The 11913-nt window shown below is 52.1% G+C and overlaps 1 protein-coding gene across 1 annotated transcript; it reads left to right on the top strand.

Annotated features, from left to right (window-relative positions):
• The first annotated feature begins 2573 nt into the window (after nt 1-2573).
• On the top strand, nt 2574-10453 carry THAP7 (THAP domain containing 7). The gene is made up of 5 exons (XM_074292436.1): nt 2574-2644; nt 2814-2893; nt 8986-9141; nt 9229-9369; nt 9529-10453. The coding sequence occupies exons 2-5, from the start codon at nt 2814-2816 to the stop codon at nt 10085-10087; spliced, it is 936 nt and encodes a 311-aa protein (XP_074148537.1). The 5' UTR covers nt 2574-2644; the 3' UTR covers nt 10088-10453.
• Nucleotides 10454-11913: the final 1460 nt, after the last annotated feature.

Below are 11913 nucleotides of genomic sequence, written 5' to 3'. Positions count from 1 at the left end.
CTAGGATTGGGCTTGTGACTGTGCAGTCCTGGTCAGAACCACCAGAGGGCACTCCTGCCTCAAGTGAGCGGCACCAGCCTGGCATAGAGCTGCTAGACCACCCGCTAGTGGGAGCAAGAACCCGGACTTCAGGGTCAGCTGAGTCCAAATCCTGGTCCCATTCTCTAGGCCTCGGTTTCCCCTTCTGCTAAGTAATGGCAAGCCACATGATCTTGAGATTCCCTAAACTCTGATCCTTAGACATTCAAAGGAATGAAATTCTGTAGCCAATTCACAAAGAATCCCCAATCAGCCAAATGCCCAGTTGGCATCTGGGGTCCTGTGCCAGCCCGAGGCCTGCCAGCCTGCAGAATGTTTTAAGTACAGAAACCAGGACCCAAAGGAAGCCCATCAGAACACAGGCAAGCTTTTTTTTTTTTTTTTTTTTTTTTTTTTTTTTTTTTTATAAAGTTTTCAGACTCCAAATTGATACCTGGGGAAATGTGCAGGGAATTCAATAACCAACACAAGGTCAGTTCCTTAAGGGCAGGAACTTGGCACTTTTGTGAGTTTCCAAAGCCTGTGTGAGGGTGTTTGCTCAGGCCCCACTTGAAGGCCACTTGGGCCAGCTCCCCTTTAGCTCATCTCTGCCTTTGGCTGGAGCCCTTGCCAACCATGTCATTGCTTCAATCATTTCAGTCAACTGTTCATAACGCTTAGGTTTTTGTGGCAAAGACATAGGAGTAGTTTGCCATTTTCTTTAGTCCATTTTACAGATGAGCAAACTAAAGACAAATAGGATTGATGAGTTCCTGAGTAATTAGGTGGCGTGGCAGAGAAAGTCCTGCTTGCTTCAGGGAGTACTGATAAAATTACTCCTGAGGCAAGCAGGGAAGGGCACTGATGGGGATCCCTCTGTGGAAGTCATGGCTAGTCCTACCTTGCTATGTCTGGCCAGAGATCTGACTTGGGTCAGAGCTCTGAAGTTAAATTTCCCCTACAAATCAGTCCATTGCCCATGCCATTTTTGCTCACTCTGGGGGTTGTAGATCGTCACAGCCCTTTAACTCTGGGGTGTCTCGTTTTATTCCCCACCATGCCTCGTGAGGTTTTTCTCCTCATAGCTCACTTTTTTAAGGTGCTAAACCCCTTTTCGGGTTACCAGTCCACGGAATACTTCAGAGGATTTCCTTTCTTTTAGTTGTTTCACTAGAGAGCTTGTCTTTTCCATCATTTTATTGTTTCCTTTATTATTCTGATTATTCATGTACATTTATTTTTTTAAATACACATTTCTGTATGAATCTTGTTGGTAGAGAAAAAAAAAAAATCAGAGCAAAAGGGGGAAACCATGAGAGAAAAAAAAAGTGAACCTAGCACGTGCTGATGTACATTCGTTCTCCCTCGTTCTCTCTCCATGCAGATGGTGTTTTCCATCCAAAGTTTGTTGGGATTGCCTTGGATCCATCATTAATTGTTAGAAAACAACCCTCCCCTTGCTGCAAATGCTCTCCCACCTCTTATTTCCTGCTGTCTACCTCTTCATTTTGTCTGTGACCTCTTCTCCTAACACCTTCGCCAAAAGGAATGGCCATTGTGAATTCTTCCCGTGCCCCAACCCCAACATGTGGTGCTGAACCCCAAACACTTCACTTGGAATTAAGGACTGTCTCCTGAATCACATCAGGACTCAGTGACTTGCCCAGGCTCCCGCTGCTAGCGTCTGAGGCAGATGAGAAGAGTTTCTTGACTCCAGGCCCAGTGCAGCACCACCCACCCAGCTGCCCCGAAGCAGTCATACACACAACTCCCCTGCTCGGTGTATTCTCCTTGTCCCCCCAGGGTCCCGCGGCCCGGCTACAGGACTCCGAAAATCCTGACCCAGGGAGTCCACCATTAGATAAGGCGACCCCCATTAGATAAGGACTTAAAGATGTGTATGGAAAGTGGAGGCCGGAGTCGGAGGGGGTGAGAATGGCCACAGGCAGCAGGCCCCACCTCTGCTGAAGTCAAAAATGGTGGCAGGGACCACTAGGGGGCACCACAGCGCACAGAGTGCTGGGCCTTGAGTCAGGAAGTCCCGAGTTCAAATCAAACCTCAAGACAAGATCTGTGACCCTGGACAAGTCACTTCCAGGCCAGCCCTCCTATTCCCGCCCCTCCCCCAACTTCCAGCTTCCTTTTGTGCAGTCCTCCCCGGTCGGCCGGGAAGCTCCCGGACGGCTGCGCACGGCCTGGCCCCAGCTCTGTGGCCCGGACTGATCATTTCGCCTCTGCCTCAGTTTCCTCATCTGCAAAATGGGGGTCCTCACAGCACCTGCCTTCCAGGTATACAGGAGGAGCTAAATAAGTGCCCGCTCCCATCCTTTTCTCCCCCTTCGCGGCTTCAGTTTACCCAAGTCTACATCAGGAATAACTATTTCTTGGGGGAACAGTTACAGACACCACACTTAGAGGCGACCTCGGCCCGTCCCGCCCCCTCCCAGTCCACGCCTTCCTACGGCGTCTCGCTCTCTCCTCCCGAGGCCGCGCTGCCTTCTGGGTAACCCGACCGCTCGCCCCAACTTTTACGCAGGCGCAGGCTCCGCCTCCTCCAGCTTATACGCCCTATAACGGTGAGCGCGCTCTCGCGAGACCACGTCCGCGGCGTCGCGATGGAGGAGCCGTGAGTGCGGCCGAGGGGGAGAGGGGCCGGGGGCGGATCCGGACGGGGGGGGAGGGGGCGAGGCCGGACGGGGGGAGGGGCAGGAAGAGCCGGGAAGACGCGGTTCGAGCGGCGGAGGGAGGAGCCTCGCGGGGGCTAAGACCACATCTTTCCGTCATATCTCCCGCAGATGCCCCGGCACTGCTCGGCCGCGGGCTGCTGCACCCGCGACACGCGCGAGACCCGGACCCGCGGGATCTCCTTCCACAGGTGAGCGCGCCCCCGCCGGACGGACGCGTACGTGCTGCGTGCAAGCGTGCGCATGCGCGGGGCGGGACTGGTGGCCCGGGTGCGTAGTGCGCGTGCGTGGGGACCGCCGATCGTTCTCCAACAGGGGGCGATAGCGTGGCCCGACGGTGTCCGCCTGCCCGCCCTCTGGGCGCTTACTGTCTTGTGCCGGCGCACGTGGCTCGAGGGCGGAGCAACCTTTTAGTGACCCTTTAGTTTAGTCCTACTGTGCCTAGGACCAGATAGGCCTGCCCTCCGGGAGCTTACGGTCTAAGGAGGGAGTAACCCCGGTAACGACGAGTTAAAAAAGCCTGCTGTGCGCCGGGCCTGGGGCCGAAAAGGAGGAATGCGGTCTGAGAATGGCGGGCGGCCTGGCGGAAGGAGCCCTCCCGGGCCCCCGGGGGTCCGTTTGTTTGCTGAAGGGGGGAGGGGACGGATTGGATGCTGGAGGCCTAGGGATGGGGCGGGGTTTGGGAGAGCAGCGGGGCTGGGGGACACGTGGGGCGGGAGTGGCCCGGGTCTGTGTCGTCCTGTGGCATCTTCTCAGTCCCGGCCCAGCTCGGAACCCTTCCCCACCGCAGGATCCCCGGGTACCTCCCAGACCCGTATCCATTAGGCTGCTCCCCTGCCTGCCCGGTGTCCGCCTCACTGGCTAACGCTGCTTCTCGTCTCCAGCCTCCCGGCCTTTGCTCAGGCCGTGCCTCCTCTCCCCTGCTCCCTCCCCCGCCCCCCAGGTCCAGCAGGAGGCGTCTCCTCCAGGAGCCCGGCCCACAAGTAGCCGGAGGGGCAGACTCTTCTTTCCCCTTAGAACGGTCCTCCCGTAGGCCTCCCGTGAGCCTCCCTGTGAGGCCGGGAGCAGGGCGGCGCTGTCGGAGCCTCTCCCCTAGAACTCCCCCAAGACCCGGGGAGCTTTTCTGGACAGGGCGGGCGTCCTGGCTGGAAGCTTAGCCCCGCCCCTTCCCCTTCATTGGCTAGTACCGAAGTTATTGACAGCCCGGGCTCTAGGAGAGAGAAAAAGCAAGGTTACAATAAGAGATTTTATCTCAAGTTCCAAGTCTCCCCAGAGTAGGCGCAGCTTTCAGGGCTCAGAAAGGGTAAGAAGGTGAGAATTCACCGCTTGTCTTGATGTCTGAAAAGCGTTTTAAACAACGACCTTACACAAATGGTCTGATTGAAGGGGGTCCCTAGTCAGCGTCTAAAGACCTGCGGTACGGCCCGCGAAAACAGCCTTCCGCTTGACGCTTTTCTGTGGTTTCCCCTCCGCGAGTTTTCTCCGTCTTGTGGAGAGGGCTTCGTAGGGAGGCCCGTTCCCTTTGGGGACCCAAGCGCTCTTCCCAAGGCTCTCTTCCCTTGCTCACAGAATGTTACTAGAAACACGCAAGTTTTCAAATTGGGGGGAACCAGCAGGCCCCGAAGCAGGGGCGGGGCCTGCCTGCCCCGCCTGCCCCAGCCCCCCTCGGAGGTGCGCGCGCTCTGCTCTTTCCCCCCACAGCAGTTAATTTTAAGTTCCACTATTGTGACAACCCAAGTGACTTAATTAGCAGGATCGCGGGTTTTCACCTCTAAATTCTAACTGGGTGTTCAGCGTATTTTCTGTTTTCCCACAAGTTTACGAACTCTCGAACCCCTTTGTGCCCATGGAACCGGGCTAACTGGCACCACCTACTTTCTTTTTCTCGCATTGGGAGAGCCCAGCAAAGGGGGAGGAGGGGCAGCCCCCCCACTTCCTCCCTCGTTCCCCCTCATCGACCAAAACTGCATGCGCTGCAGCCGCCTTCCTCCACCTGCTTCCCCCATCACGTCTCTGCCTCCGAGACAGTCTCTTCGTCCGAGGGATAAAACGAGACAAACCCAAATTGAGAACAGCCAAACCCCTTTGGGCGAGACTCCCCGGCACCATTCAGCTGTACGTAACTCCGCTAATTGCACAATACGCCATTTCTCCAAAGCTCAAAATCAAATACAGATTCCAACTTCTAGTAGCGATATTTCAGTATTGGGGATTCGAAAATCCCGCTTGCAGACAGCACACATCTATTAAAGTTCGTTTTGGGGAGAAAACTACTCTTTCCCATGAAACCCCCCTCTCCTAGACTCCCCACAACTATTTGAAATGGCAGTAAGCCACGGGGCTTCCCGCATGGCTCTCGGGGTAAAATGGCAGTGAATCCTCCCACTGTAGGGTTCTCTTTTCTCTGTGCCATCTATTTATCCCCCTACAGCTGGGGGAGACTGCTGGGCCTCCCGCCTTACTGAATGGACCTCTTCAAACTTGTAATTCAGCTGAGTGAGCCCCACTCAGCGATGGGCATTGACATGTCTGTCCTTTCTGTGTAGGACAGATTGATTCCTTCCCATGTTTCCACGTACCTCTTTTCACCTCCTATTTTCACCTCCTTTTAGTGGAGTGTTTCTTGGAGAAGTGTTGGGATATGGGAGCCACCTGCCAGTGGCTGCGGGAGGTCTGACTCAGACTTGGAGAACGGATCTCTTCCTGTGAGAGGCGATGATGATACCAGGAGACCGAGAGGCCCTTGCGTTGTTTGACCTCTTCCCTCTTGTCTCCAATTTATTTCATTCCCAGTCCACGAGGAACATCTGTGAAGGCTGCTTTGTAACGCCTTCAGGTTTATGATTTACAGCAGTGGAGGCTCTCCGAGAACTGACCTGCCCCTTCACCTGGGCATGCTCCTTAACAGAAGTCTCCTCTCCTCCAGCATCTTATTTCTCTAAACCCCATCCTACTCCTTCTCCCGTAGAGTTTCTTGTAAATATTCTATTTATTACTTGTCTGTTCCTGACAACAGACTTGTGCATATCTTTATGCACTCGTGGGTGGTTATAATCCCAGACCACCCTAATATTTACTCAATCCTAGATTGTGTGGGACATCTCCCTGCTGAAAAAGCAGTGAAGACTCAAGCTTCTTGTGTAAAAGTGAAGAAGCTGTATTCTTTTTTTTTTTTTTTTTTAATAGTTTTTATTTACCAGATCTATGCATGGGTAACTTTACAACATTGACAGTTGCCAAACCTTTTGTTCTAATTTTTCCCCTCCTTCCCCCCCCTCCACCCCTGGCAAGTTGACCAATACATGTTCAATATGTTAAAGTATAAGTTAAATACAATATACGTACGTATACATGTCCAAACAGTTGTTTTGCTGTACAAAAAGAATCAGACTTTGAAATAGTGTAAAATTAGCCTGTGAAGGAAATCCAAAATGCAGGTGGACAAAATTAGAGGGACTGGGATTCTATGTAGTGGTTCATAGTCATCTCCCAGAGTTCTTTCTCTGGGTGTGGCTGGTTCAGTTCCTTACTGCTCTATTGGAACTGATTTGGTTCATCTCATTGTTGGAGAGGCCTGGTCCATCAGAATTAATCATCATATAGTATAAGTGTATAATGATCTCCTAGTTCTGCTCGGTTCACTCAGCATCAGTTCATGGAAGTCTCTCCAGGTCTTTCTGAAATCCTCCTGCTGGTCATGTCTTACAGAACAATAATATTCCATAACATTCATATACCACAGTTTATTCAGCCATTCTCCAATTGATGGGCATCCACATAGTTCCCAGTTTCTGGCCACCACAAAGAGGGCTGCCACAAACATTCTTCCATATACAGGTCCCTTTCCCTTCTTTAAGATCTCTTTGGGATATAAAGCAGTAGTAACACTGCTGGGTCAAAGGGTAGGCACAGTTTAATCACTTTTGGGGCATAGTTCCAGATTGTTCTCCAGAATGGCTGGATTCTTTCACAACTCCACCAACAATGTATCAGTGTCCCAATTTTCCCACGTCCCCTCCAACATTCCGCATTATCTTTCCCTGTCATTCTAGCCAATCTGACAGGTGTGTAGTGGTATCTCAGAGCTGTCTTAATTTGCATTTCTCTGATTAATAATGACTTGGAGCATCTTTTCATATGGCTAGAAATAGTTTCAATTTCTTCATCTGAGAATTGTCTATTCATATGCTTTGACCATTTATCAACTGGAGAATGGCTTGATTTCTTATAAATTAGAGTCAATTCTCTATATATTTTGGAAATGAGACCTTTATCAGAACCTTTGACTGTAAAAATGTTTTCCCAGTTTATTGTTTCCCTTCCAATCTTATTTGCATTAGTTTTGTTTGTACAGCTGTATTAATTTCTACATAATAATAGCTGTTTTCTGATTTGTGGCTAATCAGGAGGCAAAGAGAGCTTAAGTAATCAAAACACTGGAACAAATGAGTATCTTTACATAAGATGAACACTTCTAAATACAAACCACAGATCTGCTTTTAATTTTACTAAATGAAACAGATATTTCTGTCTTATAATAACTTGTAATATTTGTACCACATCATTATGACAATCTGAAAGATAGGTAACTCCTGTCTATTAATTATCAAAATTAAATTGTATGAGGCAAGTTCTCTTTTCTCATTAGAAAGCTTAGCCATAATTTCATTATGTCCATGGCAATTATTGCTTTTTTCCCCCCTATGGCAATTGGGGTTAAGTGACTTGCCCAGACAGGAAGTGTTAAATGTCTGAGGCCAGATTTGAACTCAGGTCTTCCTGACTTCAGGGCTGGTGCTCTCCCCACTGCGCCACCTAGCTGCCCCAACCATTGCCTATTATGAAAATATTATCAAATACTAGTCGTTCGAGTATATGCCTGACTCAGAAATATTGTTTACTCAAATTGATTAATATGAGGAGGGGGGAGAAATTCAACTGTAATCTGGTTCTCTTGGAGGGGGGAATTGATGTGTTCACAACATTTCTAAAACAAAACCCAAGCCACTTCTTTTGCTTTCAGCATAATACATAAAGCTAACAAAGTTCAGGACCTCTGGGGAAAACAAACCCCAAGTGTCAGTAGAATCCCTTCATGCACTCTAGCCAGCCTGCCCATCAGGGGCATTTCCCAGACAAAATACAAAAGATCGTAATATGGAGATTGTCCAAGACCGACAAAACCCCGCAACTATCTATTTTAAAAGAATCCCAGTGACATGAAAACATAGACATCACTTTGCACTGAAGCTGCCTTTTCTGAAAATAATTCTCCCATTAAAACAGCTGTCCCAGTACAGGACCTAACTGACTTTCAAAGTGCTTAAATTTGGACGGTTTTAAGAGAATGGTGAATGAGAAGGCCATGGTAGACACGGCAAGTAAAACATCTGCTTTCTTGACCATCTGGTAGTTGACTTTGCTCACACCTGCCTCACCTAATAGCCCTGCTCTGCCTCCTGCTGAGGGCAGACACCTTCTGGCCTCCCAAGGGACTGCTGGGAGAAACCTCTGCAGGGCTTCCCTTGTTTTCTGCACCTTCCTTGACCTAGACAGCTATCCCCAGAGAGTTGGGGCCAGAGTAGGACTTCTTGCCCTTGGCCGTTCCTGCCGTACCTTCCCTTTTCCTTTCCTGACTTCCTGGATTCTTCCGTGGTCTCACCAACATGGTCCTAGAATCTTGAACAATCTGTGGCCAAGGACACCTATAGCTGATCCACAAGACCATTGAAATCAGTGGAACACATCTTCCCATTCTGGGACATTGGCCATCCATTCCCCCCCACCAAAAAAAAAAAAAAAAAGTCTGGATCTTGGACGAGCTCCCAATGTATTTTCAAAAAATCTTACCAAGATTTCACTGATGAATCCTGCAAGAATTCTATTTAACATTGTAAAAAATGTATTTATTTATTTTTAATACACATAACTTTATGAATCATGTTGAGAGGAAAGTCAAAGTAAAAGGGGAAAACCATGAGAGGAAAAAACAAAGATGTGAACCTAGATGTGTTGATTTACCTTCAATCTTAGTCCTTTTTTCAGGCCAAGATCTCCCAGCCCACCTTGTGCCTCTGCTTCTTCCACAACAGGAGAGTTTGGGATGTCAGCATCACGTCTCCCCCACTGGTGGAGAGGGGAGCCCTCAGTGGCTCCCCTCCAGTCTCAGGGCCCCAGGTCCCTCAACTGCCAAATGAGAAAGTTGGCTCTCCTGGAGGTTCGGGGGGGGGGGAGGCAGCCCCGGCTGTCCCTTCCTCCCTAAGTGGGATGGGTCTCCTCTCAGGCTACCCAAGAAGGACAACCCTCGGCGAGGACTCTGGCTGGCCAACTGCCGGCGACTGGACCCTAGCGGGCAGGGACTCTGGGACCCGGCGTCCGAGTACATCTACTTCTGCTCCAAGCACTTTGAGGAGAACTGCTTTGAGCTGGTGGGCTTCAGGTAGGAGCCCTGCAGAGCTTTCCTTGGGTCCAGGGGAGGGGGCTGCCCGCAAGAGGGCTGCGGGACTCAGGCTGGCTCTCCTCCCAGTGGCTACCACCGGCTGAAGGAAGGCGCCGTCCCCACCATCTTCGAGTCCTTCTCCAAGCTACGGCGGACCTCAAAGGCCAAGGCTCACGGCTACCACCCCAGCTCTCCCGACCTTACCCAGCTCCGAAGACGCAGGCGCCGGTACGTCTCCCTCCAGGGACCACGGGGAGGGACCAGGGTGGGGTAGTGGGAGACTCCAGGGTCCCGGGTCAGCATCGCCCTGGGCCTCAGTCTCCCCATCTGCAAAATGACCACATTGGGCGAGTCCCTGCATCTCCTCTTTGCTGGTTTTTTCCACAGCTGCTCCACAGGTCGGGCCCCTCCTCCCCCCACGAATGGGTCCACCCCGGCCGACATCCCCTGCTTCCCCGGGGACGAGCTGCCCACCCCCGAAGGCCCCGCTGCCCCCGGGAGCCTGCCGGCTCTGCCTCCCTCACCAGCCCCCAGTGGCCTGGTGAGCCCTTTTTCTGACCTCCTGGAGCCCCTGGAGCCCCATGGGGAAGAAGCCAGCTGCGGCACCCCGCCATCCCCGGAGCGGGAGCCCTCACCCTCGCCCTCGGAGGCCCGGCCCGTGTCCCCTTCCGCCTACATGTTGCGACTGCCGCCCCCTGCTGGGGCCTACATCCAGAATGAGCACAGCTACCAGGTGGGCAGTGCCCTGCTGTGGAAGCGGCGGGCTGAGGCGGCCCTGGACGCCCTGGACAAAGCCCAGCGCCAGCTGCAGGCCTGCAAACGGAGGGAGCAGCGGCTGCGGCTGCGGATCGCGCGGCTGCAGCAGGAGCGGGCGCGCGAGAAACGCAGCCAGGCAGATGCCCGGCAGGCCCTGAAGGAGCACCTACAGGGCTTGGAGTTGCAGTGAAGGGACCCAGGCAGGCACACTGGGAGGATTGGACGAAGAGGGGACCCACCCTACGGCATGAGGGCCTGGCTGCGGCCTCCTGGGCACCACCAGTGTCTGGCTGTGGCTCTATAGTGTTTCTGGTGGTTTGGGAATCCCATTTGGCCCGGCTCCTCCCGCCACCTCCATGTGCAGTCTGTCTGCCTGCCAGGTCCAGGTCCGAGGCAGGGCTTGGGGCTGTGTCCCAGGAGCACCCACCCCTCCCCTCTCACACTGCGACCTGTTCTGGGAGTCAGGAGGGAAAAGCCAGCCAGAAGCCGGGGCCTTGGTCCCTCTGTTCTCATGTCAAACTGTTCCTAGTGGCCAGTAAAGACACTGGAGACCCAGCTCCTCCGCCATTTATTGAGTGCCTGGCCTCTGCCTCCAGCCTTAGGGGAATTTGGCCAAAGGTCAGCCAGGTCCATGAGAGCCAGAGAGCAAGTGACTAGGCCAGGGGCACCAGCGCAGGAAGGGCAGAGCTGAGCACAGAAGCCTACTTGCAGCAAAGTGCACAGCTAAGCATAGGAGTCTGCTTACACACAACAAAGGGCAGAGCTGAGCACAGGAGCCTACTTACACACAGCAAAAAGCAGAGCTGAGCATGGGAGCCTACTTACACCCAGGAAAAAGAGCAGAGCACAGGAGCCTACTTACACACAGCAAAAAGAGCTGAGCACAGGAGCCTACTTACACACAGGAAAGGGCAGAACTGAGCACAGGAGCCTACTTACACACAGCAAAAAGAGCAGAGCACGGGAGCCTACTTACACACAGGAAAAAGAGCTGAGCACAGGAGCCTACTTACACACAGCAAAAAGCAGAGCTGAGCATGGGAGCCTACTTACACCCAGGAAAAAGAGCAGAGCATGGGAGCCTACTTACACACAGGAAAAAGCAGAGCTGAGCACAGGAGCCTACTTACACACAGCAAAAAGAGCAGAGCACAGGAGCCTACTTACACACAGCAAAAAGCAGAGCTGAGCATGGGAGCCTACTTACACCCAGGAAAAAGAGCAGAGCATGGGAGCCTACTTACACACAGGAAAAAGCAGAGCTGAGCACAGGAGCCTACTTACACACAGCAAAAAGAGCAGAGCACAGGAGCCTACTTACACACAGGAAAAAGCTGAGCACAGGAGCCTACTTACACACAGGAAAAAGAGCTGAGCACGGGAGCCTACTTACACACAGGAAAAAGAGCTGAGCACGGGAGCCTACTTACACACAGGAAAGGGCAGAACTGAGCACAGGAGCCTACTTACACACAGCAAAAAGCAGAGCTGAGCACAGGAGCCTACTTACACACGGGAAAAAGAGCAGAGCACGGGAGCCTACTTACACACAGCAAAAAGCAGAGCTGAGCACAGGAGCCTACTTACACACGGGAAAAAGAGCTGAGCACAGGAGCCTACTTACACACAGGAAAAAGCTGAGCACAGGAGCCTACTTACACACAGGAAAAAGAGCTGAGCATGGGAGCCTACTTACACACAGGAAAAAGCTGAGCTGAGCACGGGAGCCTACTTACACACAGCAAAAAGAGCTGAGCACAGGAGCCTACTTACACACAGCAAAAAGAGCTGAGCACAGGAGCCTACTTACACACAGCAAAAAGAGCTGAGCACAGGAGCCTACTTACACACAGCAAAAAGAGCTGAGCACAGGAGCCTACTTACACACAGCAAAAAGAGCTGAGCACAGGAGCCTACTTACACACAGCAAGGGGCAGAACTGAGCACAGGAACCTGCTCACACATGGGCAGAGAACAGCACAAGAGATTGTTTACACATAGCAAGGGGCAGAACTG

This window comes from Sminthopsis crassicaudata, chromosome 1 (assembly GCF_048593235.1).
Source record: "Sminthopsis crassicaudata isolate SCR6 chromosome 1, ASM4859323v1, whole genome shotgun sequence".
NCBI classification, from domain to species: Eukaryota; Metazoa; Chordata; class Mammalia; order Dasyuromorphia; family Dasyuridae; genus Sminthopsis; species Sminthopsis crassicaudata.
Note: the sequence above shows the minus strand (reverse complement) of the source record. Positions and strands in the feature narration are given on the sequence as shown.

What these genes read in the sequence shown, in the direction of transcription:
- THAP7 (XM_074292436.1), top strand. Translation starts at nt 2,814, where the DNA reads ATGCCCCGGCACTGCTCGGCCGCGGGCTGCTGCACCCGCGACACGCGC. An exon ending in CGCGGGATCTCCTTCCACAG is followed by an intron (nt 2,894 to 8,985) that starts GTGAGCGCGCCC and finishes GTCTCCTCTCAG; the next exon opens with GCTACCCAAGAAGGACAACC. An exon ending in TTTGAGCTGGTGGGCTTCAG is followed by an intron (nt 9,142 to 9,228) that starts GTAGGAGCCCTG and finishes CTCTCCTCCCAG; the next exon opens with TGGCTACCACCGGCTGAAGG.